This window comes from Micromys minutus, assembly GCF_963924665.1.
Source record: "Micromys minutus genome assembly, chromosome: 2".
Lineage (NCBI taxonomy): Eukaryota > Metazoa > Chordata > Mammalia > Rodentia > Muridae > Micromys > Micromys minutus.
The window spans coordinates 28499577-28513113 of NC_137971.1; the positions used below are offsets into that span (position 1 = coordinate 28499577).

At 37.9% G+C, this 13537-nt stretch overlaps 1 protein-coding gene across 1 annotated transcript in view; it reads left to right on the forward strand.

The window, feature by feature from the left end:
• PRKG1 (protein kinase cGMP-dependent 1) overlaps positions 1–13537 on the forward strand; it is a gene marked incomplete at its 5' end in the record, with an annotated part of 1033183 nt that overhangs the window by 344074 nt on the left and 675572 nt on the right. The window contains one exon of the mRNA XM_080912438.1: positions 11676–11789. Coding sequence (XP_080768564.1) covers positions 11676–11789 — 114 coding nt within the window. The remainder of the gene's footprint in view (positions 1–11675; positions 11790–13537) is intronic.

A 13537-nucleotide genomic window follows, 5' to 3' on the forward strand; every position in this document is an offset into this window, starting at 1 on the left:
TAAAAGCTAAAGTAGAATCACTGATAGGAATCTTTATTACTAGATAATAATCCAGGCTAATTAAACCACATAAGCTAATAATTTATAACAGTCTCTTTGATACACTATTTTGGAGGATGTGTTTTAACTTTCTACTAATAAAAACTGGATCCTTTTAGCAGCTGGGTATTTGCTTGTTGTCACACGTGTGTGCTGTTCACAATGGGTTAAATGTCATTATGCTACTATTGATCTGTCACCTAGCATGAGACTCTTCTAATTTCAATGAACCACATAATGAATAAAAATGTGGGAAATGCAGGGAGCTGATACAAAGCTCTTTTCTCTTGTTCTTCCTGAACAACTTCACTTTCATCTTATAATCCTGGAAGATTCTGCTGGCCCCTGACATCTTTCATGACTTTACACCTTTCCCTCAGAGACCTGATAGGACAACATTAAATGTAACAGCCCAAGGCTAGTAAAGCTGTACACGTTTTGGTGATATCCAAGGGAGTGTGCTTGCTTAACCTTTAAATGGAATTTAAAACCCTACTGCTCTAATAACCCTATACGGTATCATTTTATTTTCTAAATTTAAATGTATTAGAAACCATAACTTTCTTACAATTCCATTTATGTCTATTTCACCCTGATAGTGTGTAAAAAGTACCGAATGGGTGACTTCACTATAATATCTATTTCATTTTCCTTATAACTTCAAGTGTAGTAGGTCTTACTTTTCATCTCTCATAGTCATTACCTTGTCTAGAGGCAAACTATAAATTTCTTGCATTGCGATTGCTTCTCTGATGCTATAGTAGCAGAGTTTAGATATGCAAAACCAGCCCCTCAGATGAGAGACCCTTAACGTCTGGACATGAGTCAGTCAATGAACACAACTCTGGAAGAACTAAGAAAAAATTCTAAGCACTAATTCTGCTAAATGGTGATTTAGTCAAGAGATAAATTATTTAGTCCATTTTTAGATGGGAACAAATTATTCATGGATAGTTCTAAGTCGTTAGAATAATATGCTTCTGTAAAAACTAGTTCCTTAAATCCATTGTTGTTCAAGAAATATGCATCCTTTTGAATATTTTAAACCCAGGTTATTTCATTAAAAAAAAAAAAAAAAAAAAAAAAAAACTATTGCTGCTTCATTCATTAGTAATAGAATGCAAAAGTTATTCATACAAATGTATGGAAGCAAATTTTTCTAAACCTGAGCTGAATTTTAATCTTTTAATGGTTTCGATTTAAGTGGTATATCTGCCTTACTCTTTTCTTTTCATAAACAATGTATCTGTTTTCTTCGATCCTTTTCGTCCTCACTAGACTGTACCAATGCAACAAAACATTCCCTCATCACTGCTTGAGCACAGAAGTACTCATAATATTCTATTATAACCAGGTAAAATCTGTGAGGTCTAACTCTTACGAAATAATTCAACCAACTAGAAAAACCCAAGTTTGGGGAAATCTGCTTCTCAGACAAATTCTGGATCATGAGTTTAATATACTAATGCCTTTGAAAGATTGTCTGTTAGAATTATATAGTCTAAAGGAATTATTTTTCTAAATAAATTTCAGTTCAACAATAGAAAGAAGCTCAATGGAATATATAAGGAACCTAAAGACAGCATGAACCAATACACAGCTGTGGCTGTCCAACTCTTCTGACTCAGTTCCTTAGCAAGGGTGTACCTCCCAGTCTGTTCACAGTGCCTTCAGGAAGTCATTGTATATAGAAGAAAGATAACAGCCAGTGAATGGGAAGGGAATATTGTGCCTCTGTTTTTTTTTTTTTTAAATGATGGTCTGTATAGTGATAACCCCACCATGGACATTTAAGAGAAGAATGTATTCACTGATGGAGTTAAGCATTAGGATGGACTGTAAATTGAGCATTAGAGGTTAATTCCATTAACTGAGAGTTCTTCATCTTTATTTTGCCAAAGGCGTCTTTGAAAGACTGATGCCTATGGATCTAATAGCAAAGTATTTCCAACTGCATAAAATAAGGCATTTTAGAATATAAAGGAAACCAATTCCTTTGAAAATCAGTAACAAAAAATTTTTTTAATTATGGTTCACTAATTGAGGTTTATTTTATTATGTACATTTATTAATAGTATATAACTGTAATAATGATGATGACAACATTTTTATAGAGATATCTGGAATGACTGTCATATAATAAGAAAATATTTCTGTTGGTAGCATCACAATTTGTATTAAGCTGGTGGGATTTGTTCCTATGAAATACTATGAAATACTACAATTTGGTTAAAGGTTAACAAAACTGTTCTTTTCTTTTTCATATCCGTGTTCACAGATCCATGAATTATTTCAAGCCAAGAGCCTCTGAGCCAGGCTGTGAAGTCCCAGTGAGAGGATGACAGAGATTCAGATTCAGGCTCATTTAGGAAAGATTCCAGTCCATGGGAAGACTAGACGATCTTTGCTAGCAATTAGCATTTGACTCCAGAGAGCACTTTAAAGTTCCCAGCATGGGATTTTATATCAGAATAATATTTAATGTGTGAATCCTGTTCTCTACAAGAAACCAGGGACGGAACTGTATCCATTGCTGTTGGCAAAGGCTTAAAGTAGAGTTTCAGCTTAGGACTGAATGTTATCACACGAATGGAATCTGCTCACAGAAACTATTTGTGCCATCAGCTGCATTGCTAGGTTCAAGGTGATTGGGGTGTTCTTTTTCACAGAGGTAAGTGGTGAGAGGGTAGGATTTCATGTGTGAGAAATGGACTAGAACTGTTGGAAAGTGTTGGTGCAGCAGAGAGGTTACTGAGGAAGTGTGAGAAGCCATACCATCTGCCTCTTTAAATTATTCAATTCAACAATTCTTAGAATATTTACAAATCTGTTTTCTCATCACCATATCCTAATTTAGAATATTTTCATGATCTGAAAAGGAGCCTCAGTCTTACCATCTCTCCCAGACCTTTGTCACCTCAATCTTTCTGTCTCTTTACAGTAGAGTTGGATACTCTGAACATTTTCGGTAATAAAATAATGCAATACATGTTCTGTGAGTCTTTTTTTCACTATTTTCCTGGGTTCATGAGTAATATAATGAGTGTTAGTACAATTATTTTCTTACTATGGCTGAATAACATTCTGCATTTTGCTAAACCGTTCATCAGTTGGTGAAACTCTGTGCCTGGTTTCATTCTCTAGTTTTCTTTGACAGCCTACTAAATAGGTGTTCAACCGTTTTCTGTTTCCTTCAGCTTTTCTTACTACAGACATTTGAAAACTACTGCTGTGGGGATTGGAAAGATTTCTTCAATGTCAGCTGCTCAAACCTTCAGTCTGATTGTTCAGATGGTTCTCTATAATAGATTGTCCAATTCACTCCAAATTCAGTTCATTTCCTCATTGTTGTTTTCTTTGGGGGCATTTTTATATAAAGTTTTATATAACTTTAGAATGGGAAGCTAAGCAATCAGAATAGGAATGAAGCTTGGATACCTCAGTGTGCATCTTAGTGTACATCTTCCCAAGGTACACGTTTAACTACTTCTAGTTCTATATAACATATTAATGTTTCTGATTCTGAAATGAAGGGTAGTTGGATTGTTTTACTTTGTAGGCAATTTATTTTGTCTTAGAATTTTGTGCAACAAAAACTATGTCAAATACATTTCCTGTAGTCAAGACCGTGTAGAAACTCAAAGTTGCCTAACCGAAGAAAAAGAAGCAAAACTCTTCTACCATGGAACTTCAATCTCTACAAACTTCTCACCCCTTAAATGCTGTTCTGTTCTATTGAATGCTAAGCATATTTGTGCCTCCTTTAAGAAACATGAACATGGTTTAGAGAGATGGCTCGATGATTAAGAGCATATGATGCTTCTGATGATGGCCTCTGCATGCTTTCCAGCACCTACATGGCAGCTTATAACTGTCCTATCACTTGATTTCAGAGGGATCTGCTACCCTCTCTAGTATCTATGGGAAACAAGCCCACACAGGGTTCTCACACTTGTATGTTGGCAAAACATCCATGCACAAATGTGAAAAGCAAACATTAAAAATATATTGCCACATTTTATATTTAAAAAACCCTTGGAATGAGAAGCTTTGCCATAAAAATAACATTATACGAATGCCAGTGGTTATAGGAACTATGAATACATAAATAGTTTAAACCTTTGCTATATACACATGTCTAATAAGACACTACTCAGCAAAATCGAATCAACTAGGGACAAAACAAACTTTGAAGGAAATATGTCATATTGTATGTAATGGGGCACTTTCACACTGATGTTCAATGGCAAAAAAAAAAAAAAAAAAAAAATAGTCATCAAGTTTAATCCCTTGAATGGAGAACACATTATTTCAGGAGCAGGAGTTGAGATCCAGAGAGACCATATCCATTTCGGATGGGAAAGCAATCTTGAAAAGGTACTCGACAGGTCCTGATACCCTGTCATTCTTTCACTCCTAAAAAACTTGCTTCTTACAGACAAGCTGTTTTTTCTTTTCCCTCTCAACTCATTGGGGATTAAGGAAAACAGATATAAGTGACCCGCAGGAATGGCGAGAAACAAGGTCTCTAAGTCTGCATTCAGTTCCTGAGAAGAAGACAGAAGGGAGAGGAAGCTTCCACCTCTACATAACCCTGTCCCTGCCATGTCACTCTCTGCATTCTTCTACAAGTGACACAGCCTCTGATCCAAAATGACCCTGCAAGTCAGGTCTGATAGAATCTTTAATTGGCTGAAATAGAAGAAGACCCAGAGATGAACCTGTCTCCCAGAGGAAAGTGTGTCTGTGCTGATGCCAGCACAGCTCAGCCACCAGAACCCTGAAAGGTCTCTTGAATCTAGGAATGATAGAAATCCTTCTAAGAGAACAAACAGCATTAGGCTACAGCCTTTATCTTATAAGATTGGGAGCACATACTCAGGGTGCTTGGGAAGGAGAGAGACTGGAGGTATGATCTCAATGGGAACTTTGATATACCTGTTCACTTTTAATGGCCAAACAAGCTGTCTTCAATGTGTCAACCAAGATTTCTGAGGCTGAGCAGGATGTTCAGAATCAGGCTGTTACCAGCCATTCTCTTTCTGACTGCCAGTAATAAATCCCTAAGCTAATTCTACTTATCATGAGAATCCTTATGGCTCAAAACCCTAGGTTAGAAAAAAAAAAAAAAAACAGGATAAATAAAACCAGAGGATTGGTGTTTCTTTATAAAGTCAGTTTCTCCCTTTAGTTCTTGAAACTCCTGGTTCTTATGAAACACAGACAAAAGTGTAGATGCTTTCTAATAGCCCTCTTAACACTTTGAATCTCCCCAGGGCCATGCACATAGAAGGGTGCCAAAAGCAGAAGCAAATTGATTGCAGCTAAAAGTGTCAGGCTTAGGATGTTTGACACAGCTCATTCCAGATCACAAATAGGCACATGGCACCTGAGGTAGAATTTTAAAAAAAGTATTCACTGTCCTGCAATGCAGCTGTCAATTTTTTATGGCAGTGGCAAGACTTAAAAAAAAAAAAAAATAACAAAAGAAAGCCATGAATAGTCAAGAACCTCTTCTCAGCCGCCGTTTCAACCACTTCTGGTGGACAAACTATATTAGCAATTTGGAAAACTCCAAATGACTTGTATGTTTTATGTGTATCATATGATGACCAGAAAACAGGGTAAAAATAACAGAGTTTCACATTATGAGACAAAAAAGAAAACTATAAAGAGCAAAGGAGAATGCTAAGATGAGCTAGATCTGGAGTTTATTTGTTTCCCAAATACGTTCTGATAGTATGGTGGACCGCCGGGATTAGTAAAAGGAAAAGAATAATTTCAAAAGCCTGGAACTTTACTAACAGTTTGAAATTTAGTTGAATTTCTAGTGTGAAATCTAACATTTAGGAGTCAAAATTGAAAAATTAAAATAGTCACAACTATGCTGATTGATTTTAAACTTTGTTTTTTAAAAGAAATTATGTTCACTGATGTTGGCCTGTAGGAAATACACCAAATTTAGTTAAAAAAAAAAGAAGAAAAGTCATACTGATGTAAAGTTTCAGAGTACACCATTCTACATTTGAGAAACATGTGTCAGGTCAAAGCACCCCACTTCTTTCTCCATGGCAGAATCAACACTCACAGGCTATCCTAAAGGCTCTCAGAGGTGACCACTGAGTAGAACAGAAAGAGAAATAATCAGTACCTAACCCCTTAAGCTTCTTAGGGGTTTGCAACCTCACAGAAAAAACAACAGTATCAACCAACCAGACCCCCCACCTCCAGAGCTCCAAGGGACTAAGCCACCAACCAAAGAGTACACATGGAGGGACCCATGGCTCCAGCTGCATATGTAGCAGAGGAGAGCATTGTCTAGGATCAATGGGAGAAGAAGCCCTTGGTCCTATGAAGGCTCGGTGCCACAATGTAGGGGGATGCCAGAGTGATAAGGTGGGAGTGAGTGGGTGGGAGGCTGAGCATCCTCAAAGAAACAGGGGAGTGGGGATGGGAAAGAGGGAGCCAGGAAAGGTGATAACATTTGAAATGTAAATACTTAAAGTATTCCATAAAAAAAAAATCAGTATCTAAGTAGCCCTAGAGCAATTGTTAACCTGTGGGTCACTACTCCTCTGGGAGTGTCACAAACTTTGTATAGAGGTTATCTGAGACCATCTGCATATCAGATATTTATATTAAAATTTATCACAGTGTCAAAACAACAGTTATGAAATAGAAACAAAACTGACTTTATGGTTGGGAGTCACTATAACATGAGGAACTGTACTAAAGGGCCACAGCATTAGGAAGGTTCAGAATCATCTCTCTTGGGAGTGGTCTGATGACTCCCTAATAGTTTAGAAAAAAAAGAAACCTGATCACATGGGAGTAGGAACTTGTGGACATGTATACTAAGCTTTTAAGCAAGTGAGAGTTCAGATATGGCAAAGGCAGTGTATGTTCAAATAGAAAAATATCTCATGTAGATAACTCATAAACACTGAAAGACAATTTACTTAGTGTTCTTAAGTGAATATGCAATCCATTCTTGAAAAGCATTTAAATGACCATCTAGAGACTGCGCCACCTAAGGATCAATCTTATCTGCAGATACCAAACCCTGACACTGTTGCTGATGCCAAGAAGTGCTTACTGACAAGAGCCTCGTATGGCTGTTCTACCAGCACCTGATCAATTCAGATACAGATACTCACAGCCAAACATTGGACTGAGCCTCAGGAACCCCAATGGAAGAGCCAGAGGAAGGACTGAAGGAGCTTAAGGGGATTGCAACTCCATAGGAAGAACAATATCAGCCTCCTGTACCACCGAGAGCTCCCAGAGACTATTACCAACCAAAGAGTACACACGGAGGGGCCCATGGCTCCAGCTACATACTGCATCAATGGGAGGGGAAGCTCTCGTTCCTGTGGAGATTTGATGTTCCAGCATAGGGGGATCCTAGAGCAGTGAGGCAGGAGTGGGAGGGTGGGTAAAGAAGCATCCTCATAGAGGCAAAGAGCAAGGGGGGGGAATGAGATGGGGGTTTGTGGAGGGGAATCCAGGAAGGGGTATCATTTGACCTGTATATGAATAAAATTATTAATAAAAAGAAAAGCATTTAGAAATGCACAGTTTCTTCTGATTTTATTTGAAGGTTGATATGAAGTCTAATAAGCTTAACTAATTCCTCATCGATAACCCATTTCTGTGAGTTATTGGAAACTAAAGTACCTTTCCATGCCTTTTAAAGAGCCCTCCTTCAAGCCATGTATGTCCCTCACCTGTCCCTTCTCTCTGTTTATTATCCTCATCCTTACAACAGGTTTGAGGTAAAATAGGCTATCTGATTGTGATCTGGGGCAGTAGGTTATAAGTACTTTCTGTTTCAATGTATGTTCACTAAACTATAATGTCAGCACCAGGAACAGTGCTTTCAACTGGCTGGGACACAGTGACATATCCCTGTAATTCCAGCACTCTGAAGGTAGAACATGAAAGATCTGAAGTTCATGGTCATAGCAAGTTTGAGATTAGCTAAGGCTTTCTGACTCTCTGTCTCAAATACAAAAGGAATGCTAAAGAAATGAAAAAAAACATATTTTTAAATGAATGTTGTGTATCATATAGCATCAGATCATTTAAACTTCCTTGGAAATTTTGGTCATACTGATTGTCGAGTATTTATCCTGGAAAACATATTCATATTCAAGCTAGTGTTTATCAAGTATAATGCTGACTATTTTAGCTATTCCAATTAACATGGAACACAAGCTTTCTGTTGGCAGCACCAGTTATTAATATATAAATGAATAATTAGCAAATGTATAATTTATACCTATTTTTCAACAAAAGTTAAGTTAGATGTAAAAATATAGACAAATAAGGTTAAGATAATAAGGCAGCATGTGACAGTTCATAACTTTAATCCCAGGACTCAGGAGGCCGAAGTAGGGACTGGTCTATACAAAGCCAGGATTGTCTACACAGTGAGACTCTCTCTAAATAAAAAAAAATTAGGAAAATAATTTGTAACTAGAAGTGGATTTGTGCAAAAATTTCCAATTTTAGTATATGTGCTGCCGAAGCGAGCACTGTGCAAAAATTTCAATCACTAGGGTCTCACAGTGTTCATTCAGGACATCAGCTTTCTGGAGATGTTAAAAGTGAAAGTTGTAATTACTTACAAGAGTGGTTGTCCATACATTTAAATAGACAGATGTTCTAAGAATTTGGTTTGTCCAGAAAGGAAGGATGTCTGCAGGATGGCTGTGATGCTCACAGTGGTCTCTGGGTAGTTTCAACTTCCTCCAAGTAGAACCATCTAGATTTCCTAAGTCAGCTCTGATGTGATGGGTGCACAGATTTACATGAAGAAACCTCTGAGTGAAAACTTGTTTTCTCTTGGGCAAGTATTGCTCCAGTGTAGCTGCCAGCAATTGCAGCTGGAGTCTGCTTAGGTGTTGCTTTTCCACCAGAGACCCTTACATGTCAACTTTAACCACAGAGAAGCCGACTCACACAGTCATTCATTTCCCTCTAAGCATTGGTTGTTTTGTTTTAATTATATTTACAATTAACACTACAAGCTTTAGATTGACAGTTTTATAATCAGTTGGGAAGTTATTACTTCTTATCCTTGGGAGCTCCCAACTCAAGTCTGTCCTCTCTTAACAAAGATGAATGGAGAAAAATCCAAAGACTTGGCATTTCTGCCGATTTTCTTGGGTCTGATAAAGATTTGAGCTAGAATGCTCTCTCCTCACCACCATTACACCCCATTGAAGGAATCTTAAAAACAAATGGTCAGTAACCAGAAACCTATTTTCATACATAGGCTTCAGTTCCTGAAGTAGCTGACGAGCTGTTGTAGTATATTATAAATAATTCTTATTTAAGATAATTCTTATCTTAAATGATAAACAAACATAATGAAAATTACATCAGCAGTAGGGGCAGACAAGTATTAGACTTTTAGTGCAGGGGTAAGTCTTTTAGCTGCCTTTTCTCATTTAAATTTAATGATCACATAGGTGATCTGGCTTTGTTGCTTTTACTAATGAAAAAGTAAAGTATTGAAAAGTTAAGCATATTTATCAAATGCCGTAGTGCTGGTAACTAAGACATAAGAAAACTCAGGTCCTAGTCTGACTTCAGACAATGTATTAATGGCTTTACTACCACACTGTTATATGCTCTGTCTCACTCTTGTATATCACATGAAATTTCTAGAGGAACATACTTCTTGATAGAAGAAATGAGATATGCTTTATTTTTGAATAGATAATTCTCCTTGGGCTGATTTTAGATATAACTTGATAAGGGAACAGTCTCTTTCTATGGTCAATGAGCATGAGAAAGCTCAGGAGTGTGTGATCAACATTGTACTTGCAAGCCTTTGGAATCATTAGATTTGCTCATTCATAGCTTACTTATAAGGAGTAACTCAGTTCCAATGTGGTAGGTATTCTTTATTCTATCATAATTATTTTCCACAGATACTATTTAAATATAGAGTCCCAGAAGAGAGAGTTACAATGTTAACAGTTCTCAACCTTCCCAATGCTGTGACCCTTTGATACAGTTCCTCATGTTGTGATGACCCCCAACCATAAACTTTTGTTGCTACTTCATAACTGTAATCCTGCTACTGTTATGATTCGTAATGTAAATAATTGATATGTAGGATATTTGACATGTGACCTCTCAAGAGGGCTCACAGCCCACAGGTTGAGAACCGCCGCTCTACAGAGTAAATGGTGGCTCATGGATTCATAGAGGAAACAACTTTAATGCTCAACCAGTATATGAATGTTAATGTGTCAATTCAGATTTTAAACCCACATTTAGATTAAATTCTATTAAAAATCATGAATAAATTTATTCTCAACACAGAGAGAGAGAGAGAGAGAGAGAGAGAGAGAAAGAGAGAGAGAGAGGGGGGAGGGAGGGAGGGAGGAGGGAGGTAGGGAGAGGTAGAGAGGGAGAGGGATGAAGAGGGGGAGAGGGAGAGGGAGAGAGATTACAAGAAACAGGCACACGAAAGAACAACTCTGCAGAGGATTACTTATTAGGCATCACTGGGAGGGGGTCCCTTGGTCCTGTGGAGGTTCAATGCCCCAGCATAGGGGAATGCTAGGGCAGTGAGGCAGGAGTGGGTGGGCAAGTGGGAGAGCATCCTCATAGAATCATGGGGCCAGAGGGTGAGATAAGAGGGTGCAGAGGGAAAACAGGAAAGGAGTATAACATTTGTGACGTAAGGAAATAAAATAACCAATCAATAAATTAAAAAGAAAAACGGAACAGCTCTGATGATGGGGCCTAATGTTAGGACAAGACTGGGAAGCATCTGGTCAGGGCTTTGAGAGATGTTTTCTTTTCTTCCGTAGACAGTGCGTATGAGACTGGTAAAACAGCAAGAGTGGAGAACCTCTAGAAGAGTGTGTTGCCTTTGATCCACCCCCCCCCCAAGTTGTGCTGATTGGTGGGAATTTTAGGCTACACAGCTATGACTTTTTTAACAGTAGTAATTCCCCCATGAATAGCACTCGGCTTTCTCATTTGTGAGCAGGGATTTGTACCCAGTGTGCAGCATTTCCTTAGCTCTTTCCTTCTTGAGCATTTTATTCTCCCATCCCATTATGGAGTCAAAACAGACCTCGAGCTTTGTGGTTTCCTCTTTCTCACTGATGGTCACCTTCACAGGCCAGGAAGCAGAGAAACAGTTTGCGTTGGTCAGATAAGATGTTTCCAAATAAACAGACACCAAAAGCTGCAATTAAATAATGCCCAAGGGTCAGAGCAATTTCTTCCTTTATAATAAATGCCTTGCTCAGAATGAGAATTTCCAAGTCTGAGGCATGCTATAGAAAATGGGCCCACTTACTCAAGTTTCTTTTTGGATGTAAAATAATGTTAAAATTGGAATTACCATGTTTTCTGTTTTTCTCCTCACCCTTTCCCAGCCTTTTCTTTGAGTCTCACATCGAATCTGTAGGTGAAGAATTTAAGAGCTGGGATTCTTAACATCCCTATTCTACTGCATTTCCTGAACTGCTCTTCTGTGGAAAACTTTCTTTCAGTTGCTTCACTGTTGCGTCTTTTTTTTTATTAGGCTCCATGTTTTTCAGCTGGTGATAGAGCTGCAGCAATGGAAGAACATTAGAGTAACGCCCCCTCCCTTTTTCTTTCAGATGGGAAGGTTGAAGTCACAAAAGAAGGTGTGAAGCTGTGCACCATGGGTCCCGGAAAAGTGTTCGGGGAGCTGGCTATTCTTTACAACTGTACCCGGACAGCCACCGTCAAGAGTAAGGTTACTTCCCTAGTCTGCACAGGCTTCCGGCTTCACCCTTCTCTCTGCCTCTGAGATACTGATTTAATGCTGATTGGTTGAATCCGTGTCATTAGTTGGTCTATACCAATTTGTTGCTTTGCATTCAGGTGACGTGTTTGTTGACTTACTGTAAGATGATAGTGAACGATACATTTTTATCTCTAGTATGGAATAATTATCATTCTCATTAAAACTTATGGCAGGACTGTTTTTTTTTTTTTTAAGGTATAATGTTTTAAATAAAATTTTCTTAGGAGCAATTTCTTTTCCCTACCACTAAAACCTGGGCGTGATGTTCCAGAACATTTTCAAGGCTATTTTAGATTATATGAGCCATATGAATCCTACCTGTTGATCCTGGGATTTGGAAAACCTGAGGCTAGAAGTGTCCAAGCATGCCTGAATAATGTCTGTTGTCTCATCCAAGCATCCCCGAATAGCCTACATCCTGGATTCTATAACTGCATCTGAGTGTATTTTCATCCTCAGCTGCTCATCAAGTTGGATTTTGTAGTAGTTGTTCTTTTCTCTGATTGAGCGTATTTTAAATTGGGTGATAAAACAGCTTGTTTCCCTGATTTTACATATATGTGTGGATGTGATTTCTCTGGGTGTTCAGTGGGAGCAGCTGCAGCACTTAGAGATAAAGCTGTAATTTTTAAAAAAGATCTTCCTGGGTAAGATATAAGGATAGTCTAACAAACGAAGCTGAATTCAAAGCCTGCCGTGGAAGTCGGGTACATCTTTAGGCAGGCATGGTGTGATTTGAGGGACCCTTTGTCCCATGGATAATGTCAGTGACAAATTATGATGAGCAACATTCATTTAAAATATAACAAACTGACAAACTGTTTATATCAATTAGTTCATTTGGATGACACTGGGTAGTTTGGGTATTTTCCCCCCAAGTATAACCTATGATTGGCAATATGCTATTAAGCATATATATTGGTTGTCGAGGATTACAGAATGTAAGGCCATGAGAAGAATGTATGGCCACCTATAGTACCAGACACAGCTGAGCTTGACTGTCAGTCAATGACCTGTCTCCTGCATTGCCACCCAGCATTGCTGCCACTGGGGGTCTTTCAGTATGGGTCCTTCCGGGTTAATTCTTCATCTTAGAAAGGAGATCCTTCAATGGATAAGAACTGCCAGGATTTTCTTTCACACAATCATTTAATTTTATTGCTCGAAAAGAATCTGTGTAATTTTCCCTCCTTAATAGAGAGGATGGAGAAAGAACAGCTATTGCTCCATTAAACCAAACAGATTTTCCCATTAGGTTTTGCTTTTTCAAGAAATATATTTTAGGGTAAATAAAGGACCAGATTTTTTTTTGTTAATATTGTTTCCCTAGAATTGTGAATCATTTTTTTTTTTTTTTTTGCCATTTTGTAATTTTTGACCATTTCAGCCTTCCATAACATGGCTCACTGAAGCTGAGACTACAAATTTCTAAAGGTTATCATATGGTGATCACTCCATTCTTAATCATATAAAATACTGAAAGGAATATTTTAGATAGACTAGTTTATTTAAATGGGGTTTAGAGCTAACTATATTTATGAGATGATTGTTTTCCTTTATAAAGATCAGTGGTCACATCCAGGGTGTGTAAAATGGTGCTCGTTTCAGTAGCTGCTATGTACTCACTGAGGCAAATGCAGACAGATGCTGTGCATCTGGATTAGTGAGAACAAGCTGAATCTTGGATTCAAA